Source organism: Polyodon spathula, chromosome 2, assembly GCF_017654505.1.
Source record: "Polyodon spathula isolate WHYD16114869_AA chromosome 2, ASM1765450v1, whole genome shotgun sequence".
NCBI lineage: Eukaryota > Metazoa > Chordata > Actinopteri > Acipenseriformes > Polyodontidae > Polyodon > Polyodon spathula.
The window spans coordinates 98,887,536-98,899,753 of record NC_054535.1 but is presented as its reverse complement, the minus strand read 5'-3'; the positions used below and the strand labels follow the sequence as shown (position 1 = coordinate 98,899,753).

The 12,218-nt window shown below is 35.3% G+C and overlaps 1 protein-coding gene across 5 annotated transcripts in view; it reads left to right on the top strand.

Moving 5' to 3' along the window:
- Window positions 1–11,666, top strand: part of LOC121304936 (FYN-binding protein 1-like) — a 53,815-nt gene extending 42,149 nt beyond the window's left edge. For 4 of the 5 annotated variants that reach the window (XM_041236392.1, XM_041236382.1, XM_041236409.1 and 1 more), the window contains exons 11-19: window positions 221–290; window positions 3,760–3,861; window positions 5,409–5,437; window positions 6,273–6,351; window positions 7,062–7,140; window positions 7,519–7,681; window positions 8,979–9,012; window positions 10,177–10,208; window positions 10,955–11,666. In XM_041236392.1, coding sequence (XP_041092326.1) covers window positions 221–290; window positions 3,760–3,861; window positions 5,409–5,437; window positions 6,273–6,351; window positions 7,062–7,140; window positions 7,519–7,681; window positions 8,979–9,012; window positions 10,177–10,208; window positions 10,955–10,977 — 611 coding nt within the window. In that variant the 3' untranslated portion in view covers window positions 10,978–11,666. The remainder of the gene's footprint in view (window positions 1–220; window positions 291–3,759; window positions 3,862–5,408; window positions 5,438–6,272; window positions 6,352–7,061; window positions 7,141–7,518; window positions 7,682–8,978; window positions 9,013–10,176; window positions 10,209–10,954) is intronic. The other variant, XM_041236415.1, reaches the window with a different exon arrangement.
- The last annotated feature ends 552 nt before the right edge of the window (window positions 11,667–12,218 follow it).

Below are 12,218 nucleotides of genomic sequence, written 5' to 3'. Positions count from 1 at the left end.
TGGTTTTGGATATATATATAAGATGTAAATATATATATAATATTATATTCATGTTATCATTGCATAGAATATCTATATATATATATATATTATGTGTAGTATCATGTAGTATGATTTCAGATACATTTTGTTAATGATTGACTACTTTTAACAAATGTGTTCAAGAAAGTCCCTTTAACTGTAAGTCATGTATTTATGTATGTATTTGTATTTGCACTAGTTGTATTACCTCCGCCTCCTGGAGAAGATGGTATTTATAATGATGTGGATGATCCCGGCTTGAACGTAAGGTAAATGTTTTCAAACATTATCAAAGATCCTTAAAAGGAAAACACTTTGCATTAGATTTGTACTACTGGAACATGTTAACCACTTGTGGTAATGAAAGGCGATTTAAGCAATAAAACCTGACAAAGAAGGAATTGACAGAAACTATGGACTGGGTTTTAAGGCTGTAATGGACTAGAATGGTCATTGCAATGATATTTGTCATTGAAAGTATGTTTGGATTATCTATGTTCACCTTGTGGTGCCTAGGCATATTTATTCCAAATGTGGGTATTGATTTATAAGCCACATGATGCAGAATAATCAGCTAAAGCTTCACATTACTATTATTTTTATTATTATTATTGGCCTCATTTAGAAAGAGTTTACCACATGCAAAACATGATTAGCGGTGCAGTCCTGTCCCTGGCCTGTTTACTATTCCCATTTCAGTGCGGAAAACAAGGGTTTAGCGGTTGCGAAATGAATGGGCGGAATAGCGCCTCCACCTCATTTGTATTAATTAATGGTGTTTACATATGCAGAGCAGCATGTAAAACGCAGATAATGAGTTGCCGTACATTTGTGAGCTATTCACAAAGGTCTGACAAGGATTTTACTCAGGTAAAACTGACTCAAAGATTCCGCCGACTGAATGCTGCCGCAAAGCAGAGAGCACATTAATGTTATTTTAATATGCCCTCATATTTATTAGGCTGTTTTATTTTTACTAAACAAACATAAATCAATTGAAAACATACAAATACGTATATAGTACTTTAATTTCAAAATAAATAAACAAATATATAAATAAATAAATAAATAAATAAATAAATAAAGCCTCCTAAGATAAAGAAACACCTCCCCCAAACCTGAAGAAAACCATGTAAAATGTTAACCTCAAACAAAAAACAGGCCCAAACGAACAGTTGAACTCTGGAGTTGTATTCCTGAGAGCTGCACATTATGCATGCATGCAGTGTGGAGTAGTGGTTAGGGCTCTTGACTGTTCATTGAAGGGTCTTAGGGTTAATACCAGGACACTGCTGATGTACCCTTGAGCAATGAATTGCGCCAGTAAAAACCCATCTGTATAAATGGGTACCAGAATTTGTATGTAAAACAACTAATTGTAACTTGCTTTGGAAAACAGTGTCAGCTAAATAAATACATTGTTATTTTTATTACAAATAGACAAGATGATGAAAAACCTGCCCAAACCGACCTTTATTTCACATACCTTACCAGAAATACCTAACTTTATTAAAAAAAACAGACTGGAACACCCTGTTTTTAAGTTCCATTTGGGATGAGAATAATGCACGTATAACACAATACTAACGAAAAAACCTCCCCCAACGACCTTTAAATAACTTTATTGATCAAACAATGTTAGAACAAGTGACAACAATGTCAGTTGACACAATGTTACAAGATTCGTCATAGCTGTAATTAAACATAGTTACAATGTATATTTTTCTGTAGGTTCTTTCTGGCTTTAACAAAGTTGGGAGGTTACGTGGTAATAATGAATCTTATAGCATTGTGTCAAACAGATGAATTGAGCTAAAATTCTGGTACCTATGTATACAGTTGGGTTTTTACTGGAGCCAAAACATATTTCCCATATTTTTGCTTCCAATTAGTTAGTAAATAAGGTGTGACACTTTGGGAAATACTATGCACAGTCATCTACATTTTAGTCCTGCAATTCTGGCCAAATTACCACCGCTTAGTAAATGAGGCCCTATATGTGGTGAACTGTAATTTTCTTATAAACAGTTGACCAGCTGTATCGCTAAGACTGCAAGTCCAATCGTTATATCTAGAGGGTGCATCAAGTGTACACGGAGACAGCCGTCTCCCTCGTTAGATTACAATCTCAATGTTATCAACTCTAAGGCTGCATTCACACAGCCTTGGTCTGGTTTGTTTCATTTGAAACAATGTATCACTTTGCTTGCTGTTCACATTTATCTGCGAGCAAAGGGACTGAGTTCGTTTGGATGCAAGCTGAAGTTTTGGGGGGTTTTTTTTTGTTTTTGTTTGTTTTTGTTCACAGTGCAGTTTTCAAGTGAATCCGTTTCATTAATATGGTGTGTGTGTGTGTGTGTGTGTGTGTGTGTGTGCACCGGATGTTTACAATATCCTGCAAGTCTTTAATATAGCATGTTTTAGATTCTTACATATTGCTGTGGAAGAAAGCACTGGGGTACAACTTAACTAATTTAATGAATACATTTCTTGAATGCCGACAGTAGGAGAATACAGTTTACATAATTCTGCACAGTTCTCCTAATGTCGGCATTAAGTAATCTGAGAAAAGACTGAATATTTTACTATTTTGAGAGTTTTATCCAATTCAGCAAGATTGTGGTGCAACATTTTCTACCAGAGCACCAGTTTCTGGCACTGGCCAGAACTGGCACATAGTTCAGGATTACCAGATTTCCACAGTGAAAAACTTTTTTTTTTTTTTCCTTCTCTGAAGCCAAAAAAAGAATTAAACTTCTGGTGAATTTTATTGCAGCTGACCACAACTCATTATTTTCTTTATATTGTCATCTAGTCAAAACATGTTAAATGTACAAAAAAACATTTAAAAAAAATAGATCAGCTATTACCATTTAAACATATGCTATACACATAATCAGAATGGTTCAACAAATGATCCGTAAGATTGTTTGTTTATTTTATTTTTGAATGGCACTAACACACAACCTAATACATTTCTCTGCTATTATTAATATTAATTTAGTCATCGCCAATTTTTTTTTTTTTATCCTAGTTTTCTCCCAAATTTGGAATGCCCAATTATTATCTGTATCCCGGTTCACCACTGCAACCCCCTGGCGACTCGGGAAACGGAGGCTGCAACATGCATCCTCCAGAACGTGCTCCTGCCAATCTGTCATTTTCCACGCTCACCAGATATGCGCCGCCTCCTAGGAACCCCCAAGCATGCTGATACAGTTTTGTACTTGAGTAAAAATACAACAGTAAAACCTGGACAATTAACAATTTTACTCTTTCTGACTTGGACAAAAAATGAAGGCTGAAAACTGCGACAATCTCAATTTCCCCAGGATGTCTAGTAACCGTAATGGCAGTTCCCCGAGACGTTTGCTTACTTCAGTGTCAGGTTACCTTGCATAGTTCGTTTTCTATGTGCAGGAAGACTGACTTGTTCACATTGACATTGATGGTTCATTTCCCAAGTGGATTTTGTTGTTCACACTTCACACCAAACGTACCAAACCGTACCGAGTGCAGACCAAACCCTCTAAAAGGACCCAGTGTGATCACAGCCTTACACTTGATGCACCGTACTGTTATCACCTTATAATCACAAATAAAACACACCTAAACATACATAATAAGATTGTAAAGTCGGTTCTAATCCTTGACGGAATTAGTCGTCTGTAAAGTTGGGGGTACATTATTATTTGTATTATTATTATTACAATTGATAACCACGTGTATGCTCTAAAGTTCTGCCTCACAGGAAGAACCAAAGCCCAGCTCCTGGTCCTGGGGGCTGCTGAAGATACTAAAAGGCAAAGATGACAAAAAGGAAAATGTAGAAGAACATTTGTAAGATGCCAAAAGCAAACAAAAACAAACAAATAAAAAAATAATGAAACCAATGATTAACAATAACTAATGTAATGAATTCAATTACACTAATAGGGTGACTCTGATTTAATGGGTGCAAAAGAGTAGGTATAGCACACTACATCTGTTACTGGAATAGTTCCCAAACATGCAAGTGTAACCTAAGAAAGTAAGAGTATAAAATATACAAAAACAAATATGCAGTCATTTGTTTTTTTTTTCATTGGCGGAGACAACTGTTTTACCTCCACCATTATGGGAGTATGTTGCATATATGGACACTTTTGCATCTTTTAAATCTTACAGCATCAAATTACATTGTATGGGTCACATCACTGAACATATCATTGACTCTGTTTAATCTCAGAGATGGTGGCATGTCCTACAGTATATGGTATTCAGTGGACATACCCAGCTGATTTTTATTTCAAATTAAAATAGATCCCAAATGCTTCACCAGTGTTTCTCAACTTCAACACTCAAAGCCATAATGAACAAGAGATGCATTTATCAAAGATTACTGCATGCAAAGTACAATGCTACAAAGATTTGAATGCAAACTTAAATGACTGCATTTCCATTGTAGTTTCCAAGTATTTTTGTTACATTGGCTTTTAGTTGTCATATCCATAAGATAATCAACATGTACAGAAGTTTCCTTGCTCATTTATTATATCATAAAAGCAATAATTGTACCCAAGTGTTAATAGAAAATGAAAGTCTTCTGTCTTTTAGGAAATACGTGCTTATCACGTTTTAATCAGTTAGGCTCTCATTCTCTCAATCACTGAACAGTAGTGTTTGTTTTCTGTTACCGGGCAAAGGAAACACTCAGAATAGACTACACAGTTGCCTTCTAATTGGAAACAAAATTCTTTATATACTGTATAACAGTGTAGTGTGTTACATGCATGCTGCAATACAGATGGATGTGTCTTGCTTAGTTCATTAATATGGTTAGATTATGGGTTAAAATAGTATATAATATTGCAGTGCCACAAACAGTAAACATGCAGCAATTAGACCTGAAGCATATGTGTAAGCAACAAGCAGATATGTGGGGCCTTATTCACAAAACATTAGGGACTGATTTAAAGAATGTTCTGTTAAGGGATGTTTTTCTAGTCACATTATGATTAATTAAATAAAGGTTTTAGTTTAAGCCTTTTTTTAATTAATCATAATGTTTAATTCTTCAAAGCTCAGTTTAGCCAAAAATAATGTTTATAAACACTCTTCAAATAAAAGTCTTTAAAAACAGTCCTTTGAGTTTCATGAATATGGACATTTAAACATGATTTGCTTTCTGCCTGATTTAGAATAATTATATAGAGTACACTACAGTAAACTGATTGAACCGCTCACCAATGAAAATTAACATTTAATTGTTAAAATCTATATTTTTTTTTCTGTTTTCTTTTTGTATTAAATACTGCTGTAGTCCAGATATATGCCTGGGAGATCTATCTATCTATCTATCTATCTATCTATCTATCTATCTGTCTAATTCAGTGTTGATTTCACAGAATACCTCCACCGACTGAGTTTTCAAAAGGTAAGAAAACATTTTAACATTCACTTTAATCTGTGTAGTTGATTGTATTGAGTCAGAGATGCACCTACAGTAAAGTATTTGTATTTGTTGTTGACAGTGCAGTAACACCTACTGCCGAAATTAAAACACACACACGCTCAGCTTTTAGTTATATCAAAGAAACAAATAGTATTTCCCAACACGTAGATTTTCCAACACACAGGATCTGAATGAAACAGCGCTGATATGGCCTTTTAATTCTTAAAAATAAACAAAAACAAAACAAACCCCTAGCTCCTTCGAAACTCTTACTAACGATGTATGCCGGTCCTTGACTATCTCGCCAGCTGTTTACCAGGCATAACAACTAAAACCCAGGGTTTTTTTTTTTTTTTTTTTTTAAAGTTTAACACAAAAAAGGCTACTCTTTATTACGATTGAACATTCCGATTCTTATTTACAATTGCTTCCCGGTGCAGGGGAAAATTAACAATCAAATAAATTAAATACCTAAACAAAACGTGCATTTGCACATGTTTATGGCAGGGAGGATTTTAACCCCCTCCTTGCCGTCTGTGTGTGTGTGTTATATATATATATATATATATATATATATATATATATATATATTAATAGCTTTCAAGACCAAAATGTCCCTTTTTATCAAGTAAAATAAGATTTGAGTGTATTTGCAGATGTTTAAATTTTAAAAGGGACATTAACTTTTTCAAATGATATGTTGATTCAGTGAAATGTGTCATCTTCAACACTGTTTCCATTTCATTTTTCAAATTGTATACCTATGAGATTAATCCTTAGTCCTATATTGATTAAAAGCCACCCTTCCCTTTTTCAGATAAAGCACCAGCACCAACAGATGAGATCTATGATGATGTGGAATCACATGATCTCCCTCCACCCACACCACCATCCAGGTAATAATGTTATTGTCCTTCACCCAATGTACAAACAACAATAACAACAAGTGTGTCAGTAACATACAGCCCAGCCTCACCTGCCATGGCTGTACAGACTTAGGGCCTAGTTTACGAAAGGGCACTAGACGTTAATGTGCACCACAACTGTAATTAATGTGCACGTTCATGATTTCCATATTTACTATTGCAATGTTATTAATTATCGTGCGAATTATAGGTATTGTAATTTAAAACAACCTCCTCCACTAGAATTTCTGCATGCAGTTTTAGTTTGCATTGCTTCTGCCTGTCCTGCTGCTGAGTGCAGCGTCTGTTGATCGCTCATTTTTGGTCAGTGTAAGCCACCTCCACCTTTCACAATAAGCTACTGACCAAAAGATATGCCTGGACTGCTGGGGCTTTTTATATCACGGCAAGTCTGTGACATTATCATGCACATTAAATGATCGCTCACAATACATGTAGTGTGCACACTATGGTATGTAAATTAGTCAAATAGTGCCCACGTAAATAAATCTGTCCTCTGTTAGTAAATGGGACCACAAATATCGATTTATGGTGCATGTTACAGCTACATTTATTACCCTTTCGTAAATTAGGCCTTTAGCGCTGTCACTATCAGCATCTTTAAAAAGTTGTACTTTTCTTTCTGTCTCTGAAAGTGCACAGTTGAATGTGGCTAATTTCAGAAGCTAAATTTCTTTTAGTCTCTTGAAGTTGAAAGCTGATCCCAAAAAGCAGAAGAAATTTGAAAGAGAGGAGAAGGAGTTCAGGAAAAAGTTCAAAGTAAGAACATACAAAGATATATATTGTGTTCGGTATACCAAGTAATGTTTCGGTTCAATGGACAGTTATGTTTTCTACATCAGCATGTTGAATATAAACAAAAAAAACAAGCACATAAGAGAATATAAAAATGGTTTACCTTAGATGTTTTGAAAAAACATATTACAGTACAAAGGAGGGATGAGCTAATGCATACTGCTAGTGCTTCGAACTTTTACTTTGTAGAGCCATTAAAGATGCAATTGGTACTTTACCATACTTTACTACAGTTTTCTACACTTGGCAAGGCTTTTACCAAGGCACACTGAAATATGCTGCTTGTTTTCAAGTAATAATTCAGGTTGCTCTTTTGTTTTCAATTTTTACCACTGTCTGCAGTATGATGGAGAAATCCAGGTTCTACACCAGGTGACAGTGGTACCCACAGTGACAAACAAGAAGTGGGGAGGCAAAGACTTACCCCTGAAGCCTGGGGAGGTGCTCGATGTTATACAAAAGGCAGTAGACAACAAAATGATTTGCAGGAATGACGAAGGCAAATGTAAGTTGGGGGAAAAATATATATGACGGATTGTCCTCTGGTCTCACGTTTTCCTTCTTCAAATAAACACTTAGACATAGGATGCCAGGAAATGCCATAGCATGTGTTTATTATTTACAATGAAAAGAAAATAAACAAAACCTAACCCGATCACGGGCCCTTTCTAAACAAATGATGTTCCTACCTCTTCACAAAACCCAAATCATAATCCAAATTGTATTCGAAATACCTTTTCCATAGTTCGTTTTCCCATTTCACAATACTCACAATAACTCTCCAACTCTCCAACCAAACTCCTACCATCACCCACACAAAACACACACACACACACTCGCATCCTTTTAAACCTAATTAATTAATCCCCTAATTAGTCTATTGACTAAACCTGGAGTTGGTCCTGACTCCAGTAACCACTACTGGGTCCTAATGGCCCTCCATTATGGTCTCATTCAAACAAGACGTGTTTATTCCAAACCAGACTTAATATATAGTATATATATATATATATATATATATATATATATATTATATATATATATATATATATATATATATAATGAGCCTTTCTGTAATTGTTTCTGTTTCATATGTTCATTTTACTCTTAAATACATTTACTTTCATATTCCATGCCCCTTAAATGGGGATATTTAACTTAAACAACGTACATTTAAGGGGAGTGGAAAATTCCCTAAAAATCAACAAGCTTTGTGTGTGTCCTATAAGTATATACCCTTGCAATGCCCTAACTTGTGATTTACAGGATTAGGCCTTTATTCACAGAGCTGCAACTTGGTTTCTTTAGCTACAGTCTAGAAAAGTTCCATGTATATAAAACATATTTAATCGGTCAAAAGAGATAACACTCTGCATTGTGGGTTTGCCTCATGAATCATTAAGCTTTGTTAATATGGGGGTCCCACTATTAGAAATACTGTACTGACACCATTCAGTAGCTGTATAAATAGGTATGTCCTTTCTAAGTGTTGTTCCATCTACTAAGTTACTTATGGTACAGGAAGATTGAATAACTTATAACTTGTACGTCAACGGACTGCTATAGACGAGAGAGAGAGAGAGAGAGAGAGAGAGAGAGAGAGAGAGAGAGAGACTGTAACTACCAGCTATATAGCTAATTAAAGTAAAGCATTTTGACTTCATGGTTTCTTTATCTGATTGCTGCAATGTTTCTAATAAATTTTATATTTTCAACCTTTAAATTAAACAAAGCAGACTCTTGTGTTAGCTTTATCATGAATGTACATTTACAAAGCATAACATGTGTATTTTCTTTTACAGTTGGTTACGTTTTAAACAACAATATAATCGTGGAGTAAGTAAAAAAAAAAAAAAACTTTCATTTTTAATTAAGCAGATTAGATATTGAAGAGGGTTACATCTTGCGGCAGACCACATTGTATGGCTTAATCTATCTGTGTAGATTTTAAAACTGTAGTGAGACACAGTGTCTTACCCACTACTCCAAATGACTAAGTTCAAGTTGAAAGCAAGTGTCTGATTTAGGGATTCATCTAGTTCTTAATGATATATTGCATTAAGGCAGCTGGGAAAGATTGTTTACACATAAACAAAAGGCTTCCCCAGTTTAAGATCATGCTTCTCTACACCTGAAACACTCAAGTGTACTGTTACATTTGAAAAGAGCACAGCTGTGAACTTTGCACTGTACTCTGTCCTATTAAGTTAGTGGGGGAGAGTTCCTGGGGTCTAGGTCGGCCAGGGTGTCCCCTGTAGTCTGGCCGGGTGCCTGTGGGCTTGCCTGTAAGCTGCCCGGGAGCCTCGTTGTTCTCCTACGCTGTAGCTCCTGGGCGGCTGCATGGTGAATCCGCAGCGTGTAATGAAGGGGTCGGCTGACGGCACACACTTCGGAGGACAGCATGTGTTCGTCATCGCTGCTCCCGAGTCAGCGCAGGGGTGGTAGCAGTGAGCTGAGCCTAAATAATAATTGGCCATTTCAAATTGGGAGAAAATTAAAATAATTGAATAAAAAAATTAGCAAACAGAAAAGGCAGCATTTTGCATTTGGGAATGTGTGGGTAAAGAGACAAGGCAAAATAAAATGAACCCCATGTTTTAAACTGTATTGCCTAGACTGCATGCATATTCCCATCAGGTACAGGTTTTTCAGATTATATATATATATATATATATATATATATATATATATATATATATATATATATATATAATTATATATATATATATACATATATATAAACTTGCCATGTTCATATTCTGTATATATATTTAGTCTCAAATAGGGGAATTTATATTTTAAGTTTTTTTAAGAGGTAAACGATACAGTTGGCTATTGTGTATTTGTTTACTGCTGTCCCTCCTGAAGGATTACCAGTTTCAGTTGAAGAAGAATGAACATTTAAAAAATGGCATATTTTCAAAAATACAATTTCTCTTATTGACATATTCTTCCCCCCTGAAACCTTTGTGCTAAATATACAACCCTTCTCTTTCTTAGTGATGCTGATATATATGATGACATCGGAGAAGGTAAGTCACATCTAAAAAATTACCTGTACTTGGAATTGTTACAATATGCAGCACAACTGAATAACACGCTAGTGGCAAAGCCTCAAGTTTTGTATGTCAAGCAATGTCGCAAAAAGTTATTGTCCTTTACAAAACCATGCAGTATCTCTTTATGTACGAAAGCATTTAAGCTAATATAAAGGCTGAGGAACTAGAGAACTGTTGATGACACCACTGTAGCAACTTATAGAAACAAGCTATCACGTTCTCGACAGCTGGAGATCGTATTATACATCGCATAAAATGCATCAACATACATTTCAACTTTTTTTTCTGTTACTGTTAATTCCATATTGTTTTCATACAAGTTCAATATCTTTTGCATATGCTGCTCACCAATTATTTGTATCTAATATCTCTTTTTTTCCATGATATACTGTGATTCAAAACTGATTTTGTATGTAATTATTTATTTTCATGTTAGCTACTTACAATATGTATTTGTCTGCAGCGTGCCTTATATGTGATTGTGCTTTTTTGAAAGCCTGCTTTTACGTTTAATAACATGTTTTAGTACATGATTTAGTTTTCCAGACTTTATTTTGAATCCGACATGTAAAACTAAACACAAGAATGACAAGGAACTTGCAGGAAAGTTTTATAACATTGGTAATTAATATTCTGTTAAAGTTTACTTAATATGGCCCATTATTATTGTTATTATTAGTTAGAATTTTAAATTTAAAAAACTGTTTTTTCCCCAACAGGTTGCATCTATGATAATGACTGAACATCATTCAAGAGATATGTGTTAGCTACTGTATGCCTTTGTGTGAACATTCAAGCTTTATCAATGCTTGCATCAATGAGTTAAGCCATGTACAGTATATAATGTGTGCTAATGCTCACACACCTCATAGATTGTACAGAGAATAATATGAGGGTTAGCACCTTGCATAGTACCCTGTAAATTTGAACAGGCATTATTATTATTATTATTATTATTATTATTATTATTATTATTATTATTTTGTATTTTTAATGTAACTGCTTTTTTTTTTAATGACTTTCCAATGCCTGTAGTATGGGGGAGAAATCCATTCTGAACTAACATTTCCTGAGAATTTAACTTATTAGTATTACCAATAACTTTTTTTTTTTTTATTGCACTAATGAAATTCCAGTGAATTAGCTGTTATACCTGTAGTGAATTTATTACGTATCTGTGACCATTTTTAGTTATCGTCATAACTAGGAAATAGCTTCAATATATGAGTTATTTGATTTTTGTTTTCAATTATAATGGTAATACTGTACCTGTACCTATACCATTGTATCACAATCATTTTACTAGTTTGCATTTTACTAGGTCATCCTATGAGGTGTTCTAGGAATCATTAAGCATTGAAGGTCTTATTCAGTATGTTTATTCTCATTAGATCTTATTACTATATTCACAGAATGTAAATAGCTGTATTTTAAGTAATGGTATTGTTGTTAGACACTTTGCAATGTGTGAGCCTTTTTTTTAAATAAAATTAGCAACAGCAGGGGCTCCCGAGTGGTGCATTCAGTAAAGACACTCCACGTGAAGTGCAGGACAAGCCCTATAGCCTGGACGGCGCTGGCTATTCCATTGGTGACCGTGGATGGGAGCTCCCAGGGGGCAATGCACAATTGGCCGCCCCAGGGGGCGGGGGGCCTAGGTAAGCCAGGGTGTTCTCAGCTCACTGTGCACCAGCGCCCCCTGTAGCCTGGCCAGGTGCCTGCAGGCTTGCCTGTAAGCTGCCCAGAGTTACGATGTCCTCTGATGCTGTAGCTCTGAGGTGTCTGCATGGTGGGTCTGCAGTGTGAAAAGAAGTGGTCGGCTGATGGCACACGTTTCAGAGGACAGTGTCTGTTCATCTTCACCACTCCTGAATCAGCGCAGGGGGTGGTAGCAGTGAGCTGAGCCTAATAATAATTGGATATTCTAAATTGGGAGAAAATACAAAAAATAATTGCTGACTACTAAATTTATTTTAAAAAAAA